This window comes from Glossina fuscipes, unplaced genomic scaffold (genome assembly GCF_014805625.2).
Source record: "Glossina fuscipes isolate IAEA_lab_2018 unplaced genomic scaffold, Yale_Gfus_2 185, whole genome shotgun sequence".
Lineage (NCBI taxonomy): Eukaryota > Metazoa > Arthropoda > Insecta > Diptera > Glossinidae > Glossina > Glossina fuscipes.
In genome coordinates, this window is record NW_023998528.1 from 184,157 (window position 1) to 191,580 (window position 7,424).

The window sequence follows — 7,424 nt, forward strand, 5'->3', positions numbered from 1 at the left end:
GCATGGCTGGTTGGAAGTTTCTAAACCCTTTATGGCGTCATTTTTGTTTGCATATAAAAAACTCCCAAGTGATGAGCACAACGGACGGCCGCGGTATCGTATTCTTTCAGAGGAAAGTGTAAACAAAACCGAATGGATAATGTTGGCCCCTCTTCTTTCTCCTTATTTAATTTATACTTCAAAGCTCTACATGTTCATAAGTCCTTATAATTAAAATACGACTACTGCATTCCGGCAAGCACTTTTTTCTGCTCGTGAATATGGCATCATTGTTACTTGGCTTCAATTGCAAATTACATATGTTTCACGCAAATCATGTATAATTTTACGAAAGACAAGTTTTAGCAAGGCAGTAAACGTAATGAGTTTGCAGACGGTAGGCTCCAACAATGCGACAACCTCTCAAGATGCGTGCTATATATCGCTACTAGGATTAGCTGAAAACTTTCGCACTTCTCAACCACCCAATATAAAGAAGTGCATTCAATGCCTACAGGCACTGTTTACGTTTCAACCACCATCCAAAGTGGAAGCTCGAACTCATCTCCAGTTAGGTCAAATCCTAATGGCATACACAAATAACACCGATATGGCTCGAACACATCTGGAGGCGGCCTGGAAATTGTCGGAACCCCTATTAAATTTTGATGATGTCAAATTCGACACAGCATCTTTATTGGCTGAATTGTATTTACAAATTGATCAAAATTCAACGTCGAAAGCAATTTTACGGAAAGCCATTGAACTTTCTTTGAATAACGTTTATTGGCATTGTAAGCTTCTGTTGCAGTTGGCTCAATTGCATGCGAACGACCGAGAGTACAACTTAGCGTCAGAATTGCTAGCTGTAGGAGCTGAATCAGCTGAAGAAGCTGGAGCTACTTATTTAAAAGTGTTATTTTTGTTGTCACGAGCTATGATTCTAATGATTGAACGCAAAACCAACGACGTATTAGCGCTGTTGAACTCGGCCGGTGCTATTATCGACAATCATATCAATAATCCACACCAAAAGGAGTATTTAAAAGTGTTCTTTTTGGTTTTACAGGTTTGTTACTATTTAGCACTAGGTCAAGTTAAGACTGTGAAACCGAGCTTAAAACAGTTGCAAATGTCAATACAAACTATTATGGCCCCGAATTGGCCAACAGATGAGGGTGAATATGTTTTCAATTTATATTGAGGCTGAAAAATTCTTAATTTTTTCTGAACGATTCTAGTTATTTTTGGACAAAATCCCCTGGAAATGTTTGTCTGGTTGCCTAAAGAACAATTATACGTTTTGGTTTATTTAGTGACAGTATCGCATTCAATGATGGCTGGCTATATGGATAAAGCTCAAAAGTATACTGAAAAGGCTTTGACCCAAATTGAGAAACTCAAAGCGCAAGATGACAAGTGTATATTGTCAGTGTTTAAAGTAATTTTACTGGAACATATCGTTATGTGTCGAATGGTAATGGGAAATCGAGAATTGGCTATACGTGAAATAGCCGCAGCTCGTGATGTGTGCTTATCATCAGGACCAAATGGTCAGTTGCTCAAACGCCATGCTGCACAGTTGCATTGTTTAGTGGGTCTTTACGCAATGTCCACTAGTTTCTTTGAACATGCCGAAAATCAATTCCTTACGTGTGTGAACGAAACGACTGAACGTGACTTGAAGCTCTTTGCTAAACTCAACTTGGCCATCATATATTTGAGAACTAAGCGCGATCAGGACTTGAAACAAATTTTGGATGCCGTATCTACAGAAAATACGCATACATACAGCTCTCAAGCTTTAATGGGTGGGTTCTACTATGTTCAAGGTTTGCACGCATTTCACAAAGCCAGCTTTCATGAAGCCAAGTAAGGGTTTCTTATTTCCACATTTTTGTTTAATAAGTTTTTACATATTTAGGCGATTTTTGAGAGAGACTTTGAAAATGGCTAATGCAGAGGACTTGAATCGTCTTACTTCCTGTTCACTCGTACTACTGTCTCATGTATTCCTCAGCATTAGCAATTCTAAAGAAAGCATGAATATGGTGACACCAGCTATGCAGTTGGCATCGAAAATACCTGATATCCATGTGCAACTATGGGGATCAGCTATTCTCAAAGATTTGCATCGAATGTCTAAAGATGCGCAACATGAAAAAGAAGCTTTAGCAAATCATGTAAAGTATTCTGAAAATTTGATTGCGGATCAGTTAAAGTGCGTGCAAAGCATACATCATAATTTAATTGACTGGTTAAAAGGGCCTCCTCCTCCTACTAACGCCACTGCAGTTGCTATTGCCACAATTAACACAGCGTCGTCAAATAATGTGGCATTAACCGCAGCACATTCAGCTTCTACGCAGGCCGCTGCATTAATAAGTCCAATTGTATCACAAACAATTCAATACACAAATCAATCGCCACTGAATGCGGTACATACGATGCACCAACATCATAATTTTCAGCAGCATCAGACTCATCATCAGCAATCGTACTACTAGAAAAAGAAGTTTGAAAATTCAAAGCATTGCGTACAAGTTGGGAAACTTAATTGAAAATCTGTATTAAATTTATATAGATTAAGATTAAGATAAATTAACATATATCTTCCATGGCAATGTCCAACAATTCCTCTTCGTTTTGTATACCAAGTCCGAGCTTATGTTTATTTGCGTTCTCTCGTTCTCCCTTTGTAGAGATAGTAATAAGTTCGTCGCCATCTTCATCTTTTACTAAAGTTATATGCATTTCTGCATTATCCATAGCATCTTGTTCACTTGCGGCATCTCCATCTGAAAATCGGCAATGTTGTCTTCGCCTATGATAACGTAAATTAGAGGACTTCGAAAATTTAGCGCCGCACACGCAGCTGAAATCCTTTTCACCATGAGTCCTTTGATGCATCTGACAATCGCCCTTTTGTGAAAAACTTTTATTACAATGTTCACATTTGAAGGGCTTTTCGCCGGTGTGAGTACGACGATGATTTTTCAATATATTTAAAGCAGTAAAACGCATGGGACAAAACTCGCAGGCATACGGCCGCTCTCCAGTGTGTTTGCGACGATGTTTCTGCAAAGAGCTTGAAGATGTGAAACTCGATCCACATATTTCACAGTTAAACGGATGATCACCAGTGTGTGAACGTTTATGAGAAAACAATTCAGCTTTGGTTACATAAGCGTTTAAACATACATCACACTTAAAATTTTTCTCATTCGTATGTCGCATTAAGTGTTGTCGTAAGTTTGAGTTTTGACGAAAGCTTTTCCCACATATTGTACAGAGAAATGGCTTTTCACCGGAATGTATGCGCATGTGATCCATAAGTGATGTCTTCATAGTGAATACTAAAGCAAACCAGGAAGTTAGAAAACGCGATCTTTAGGGGAAAAAACATTTAATTCACCTTTTTTGCAAACTTTGCACTGATTGCGGGGATTTCGATTATGTTCACTAATCATGTGTGCGCTAAGTTCCTCTATGCTCCCACATGTTTTCTTGCACTCCAAACAAGTTTGTTCATTCGTGTGCGTAGCGATATGTGCTTCTAAATTCTTTTCGGTTAAGAAAATTTTTCCACATGCGTCGCACTAATTTAGTTCAGAAAGATACAAAAAAGTAAACTATCAAGATAACATCCACAATTGGTTAATAAATAAATCATGAAAACTAACCTTAAAATTATTGGAGGTGCACAAGTTTTGATTCATATGCAAAGTTAGAGTTTTGCGCAATGCAAAGCCAGCTTTACAATAATCGCAAAAGTATTGAAAAGTGGTTAATGCGGCTTCGTCCGATTTAGAAGTTGAAACACGGTCTCGCGGCATTAAGTGAGGCTTTAGTACATTTCCCTTTGTCAAGTTTTTCTGCTCATTGCCTGCAGATTCATCAATCTTCTCCTCTATGGTTTCAACAGACTTTTTTACTTTTTTCTCAATAATAATTTGGGATGGTTCAAGTTCTAGGTTGTGGCGTTTGGATAAATGACGCCTGAGAGTTTTCAAGCTGACGAAAGTCATAATACAGTATGGGCATCGGTACTCTTCCCTATTTGAATCCAAACGACTTGAGCTAATGATTGCTACAGGACTAGACTGCTTGTCCGTGAGTTGCGAGCTGGCAGAGTTTGTTGCTCTGTGTTCCTCCTTATCCCAGCTGTGGCCATCTTCATCAGAAGCGGAATCAAAGTGTCTATTAATTTTACACAACACACCGTTGGCGACTAGTGATTGATCTGTTGCACAATTGATGTCAGGAATGTCCACATTTCCACAAGAGTAATCATGTTCCTCCGTTCGATTATCTTCATCGAGTTCGTCTTCATCATTGTAAAATTCGAAATGATTCGATAAAACAACGTTGATCGAATCCTGCGCTCCTATATTATCTGATTCACTACGTATGTAAAACTTATCATTTTCTGTTGAACTGTTATCTAATAGAATATAGGCTTCCTCCCGCGCCATTTCCGCTGCTTTCAGAGCAGTATCTTTTAAATTAGTGTCAAAGCACAGTCTATTGCAAACTTTATCAGGATTTTTTTGACGAGACAACGTGTGAACGTTTGCTTCTAAGTCTGTCGAACGCTTAAAACAACGGACGGGATTGTTTGAGCGTGGAGCGTTTGAGAGCTCTGAAGATCTTTCAAATTTAAAATTTTGCATTGCATCTCGTGCTTCAGTTTGTATTTCCTTGTCCTTGAACAAAGCAAACGTCTGAACATATGTAGAGATAAGTGCTCTTTTGTTTGTCTGCACTGCCTTTTCACAGTTAGATACCGACTTTTCGGTAACGTCTGGCAAGCCTTTGGCATTCGGTATTAATTGTTGGAGTGTTTTGCTGGAATTTTCACATTTCAATTTAAATGAATAACAGCGGTTAATTTCGCTTATGCATGAAAGGCATACGCGTTCCGGTAGGTTGTCGTTACACTGAGGCTGCAATATTACATTACATGCTGCAATTTGGATTTAAAATAAAACAAAACTTTTTTCTTTTTTGCGTACCTTGGTTTTAGTGAATTCCCGTAACATATCAGCCAAACAACCAGAACCACCCTTACCATCATCATAAATTGAAAGCAATGGACCACTTAATGTTAAACACGTTCTGCAGATCTTTTCAACATCCATCACTTCCGTGTTGCATTTAAAAGTCCTCAAATTTCGGTTATCAATCAATAGCAAACGTGCATATGACTTGACGAATAACTTCCCCGACCATGAAAAATATCCCAGAACATGAATTTCCCCGACCACTACAAACTAATTATACATATATATATTTTTTTTTTCTTGCTTACGTTTAAGCTACACAATGCTTATTGATTCCCATTTTTGGGATTGTACTTCAGTTTAGGCTATTTGTTGTTAGACCGTGGGAATTTACAAACCCTGAGGTTTTATTTTTATACAAACAAATAAACCAAAATAAAATAACCTGGTAAAACAAATAGACAGTTTATTTTGAATTTGGAAGTTATTTTTTCTGTACTAGTTTAAGTTCTTTTACACTGTAGCGATTGCTATGATGATTCTTGATCTTCACTATATCATCCTGCCGCCAGATCAGGATTCGAATGTCGCCTTCATTTAGCTTTATATCGAAGCATATCTTAAACAAAGTCGGCGTTTTTCTTCCATATATTGGTGTCCATTAAGGGGTTTCAGGTGAACTGAAAAGCCAGTTTTCTAAACATGGTCAAGTAAGAGAGGCGAAAGCAGTGCATTGTGTATCGCTTTGCGCTATCTGCTGGCAAATGTAAATGGCACCAAAAACTCGACAAATTTTCATGACCAGTGAAAAATTGGTTAGGAAGAAATTAACCTCAGGCATTGGTACTGTCGTTTCGTGTGCAATTTCGCATCTTTGTCCAGTCTTCTGACTGGCAGGTAAAAGAAAAAGAAGACTTTCGAATGATCAGAGGAAGCAAAAATTTTCTTTTGAAGACCTGAGAGAAGACCTAAAAGAACTATTACGTTTTGCGCCGTTATTACATAAGCCAGATTTTACCCATCTATAGTGCTGTATCGGCTCGAAAGAAAGAAAGTGGACAACATGTTCCTATTACTTACATATTTCATAAACTTACTAACGTTCAAAAGAATTATTCCGCATTATAACGCAGCGTTTGATAGTCCTCTCTTGTCTATCTGACAAAAAAATCGATCGAAACTTTTTTTGAGGGCCACTCTTCAGTGCCACTAAAAGAGGGTTGGAGATTGTGAAGACTATCGTACGTACAACAAAAACACAAGCAAAAAAGTATACATATTATAACGCCATTTGCATTATTGATACTTCCCTGGATGCACAACGTTTTCATAATCGCCTATAGCAACCCAGCGGTACCCACGGTTATATATTATATTAAAATTTTTTTTTCTTTTTAATAACCAATATGTACGTATATAAATGATTTATGATCGAATTGAATTATGATTGGTTTGCACACATACCTACACAAATTGGTAATCCATTTTGGTTTTCTTTATTTAAGCCAAAATCTAAGTATATATATTTTTTGCGATATGTATTGGAGGAGAATTTAGAAAAAAGTTGATAAAATGAAAGAGAAAAATATTAATATAAAAATAAATGTCAACTATTTAAATTTTTGCTTCTTGTTATAAGAGGACCGGGGTCCCCCATAGATATTATGGGCCGAAGCAGACAATAGGCGTGGTGGGTTATGAAGACCCAGAAATACAGAAATCCTCCCAAAGTCGCACTTTCGCGTTGCTCTAAAATTTAATGTAGTTAATAGTTTTCTATAGACGGACAGATATGATGTAGACAGTACAGGTACAATATCGATCGAAAATGGGCCGAAGTTTATCGATGTAAAAATATTAAAGTCGTGAACCGCACAGAGACACAAATGAAACATTTTGTTTTTATGTGCGTTGGGAATATATTGCGTTTTTGGCATACATTTAAATAAAGGAATGGGAAGCAGCTAATGTAAAGAAGCAAATGTTTCTAAAGCAATACCCTTGTGGCAGGATTGAAAATACAAGAAGTATAAAAATATTAAATAAACGAAATATATATATAAATTTATATATATACTAACATTTTAAATTTAATTTTAATAAAGAACCAGCAATATTCATAAGCATTTACGATATCATTATAAGAAATACACTTGAGTATGAACAGCGTCGCTTAAAATAAAAAAAAAAAAATTTCCCTTTTATACTCCTGATAATGAAGTAAAACTGTAATAGTGATGAACGTGATTTCGTAAATATCACAAATATGACAATACTTGGCTAACGAACAGAATTAAGCTTATGAAATAAAACAAATTCTTTTTTAATTATAATATAAATAACATCTGTTGTGAATAAGCAAAGGTAAACATACAAAAGCATTCGCATTTCATTCACACTTGATACCACACGTCATTGTTTTTTCTTGTGATTTTTTTTTTT

At 36.7% G+C, this 7,424-nt stretch overlaps 2 protein-coding genes across 2 annotated transcripts; one reads left to right on the forward strand and one right to left on the reverse strand.

Annotated features, from left to right (window-relative positions):
- The first annotated feature begins 267 nt into the window (after positions 1-267).
- On the forward strand, positions 268-2,567 carry LOC119641880 (MAU2 chromatid cohesion factor homolog). The gene is made up of 3 exons (XM_038040771.1): positions 268-1,157; positions 1,221-1,851; positions 1,904-2,567. Exons 1-3 carry the CDS (start codon positions 362-364, stop codon positions 2,484-2,486), a joined length of 2,010 nt encoding a protein of 669 aa, XP_037896699.1. The 5' UTR covers positions 268-361; the 3' UTR covers positions 2,487-2,567.
- Positions 2,485-5,288, reverse strand: LOC119641879 (zinc finger protein 354B). Its single transcript, XM_038040769.1, has 4 exons — positions 4,995-5,288; positions 3,663-4,925; positions 3,395-3,578; positions 2,485-3,335 (listed from the first exon to the last, which is right to left on the reverse strand). The coding sequence occupies exons 1-4, from the start codon at positions 5,118-5,120 to the stop codon at positions 2,581-2,583; spliced, it is 2,328 nt and encodes a 775-aa protein (XP_037896697.1). The 5' UTR covers positions 5,121-5,288; the 3' UTR covers positions 2,485-2,580.
- Between the last annotated feature and the right edge of the window lie 2,136 nt (positions 5,289-7,424).

What these genes read in the sequence shown, in the direction of transcription:
- LOC119641879 (XM_038040769.1), bottom strand. Translation starts at nt 5,120, where the DNA reads ATGGATGTTGAAAAGATCTGCAGAACGTGTTTAACATTAAGTGGTCCA. An exon ending in GGGAATTCACTAAAACCAAG is followed by an intron (nt 4,926 to 4,994) that starts GTACGCAAAAAA and finishes GTAATATTGCAG; the next exon opens with CCTCAGTGTAACGACAACCT. An exon ending in GTGCAAAGTTTGCAAAAAAG is followed by an intron (nt 3,336 to 3,394) that starts GTGAATTAAATG and finishes GGTTTGCTTTAG; the next exon opens with TATTCACTATGAAGACATCA.
- LOC119641880 (XM_038040771.1), top strand. Translation starts at nt 362, where the DNA reads ATGAGTTTGCAGACGGTAGGCTCCAACAATGCGACAACCTCTCAAGAT. An exon ending in GAATTGGCCAACAGATGAGG is followed by an intron (nt 1,158 to 1,220) that starts GTGAATATGTTT and finishes GAACGATTCTAG; the next exon opens with TTATTTTTGGACAAAATCCC. An exon ending in GCCAGCTTTCATGAAGCCAA is followed by an intron (nt 1,852 to 1,903) that starts GTAAGGGTTTCT and finishes TTACATATTTAG; the next exon opens with GCGATTTTTGAGAGAGACTT.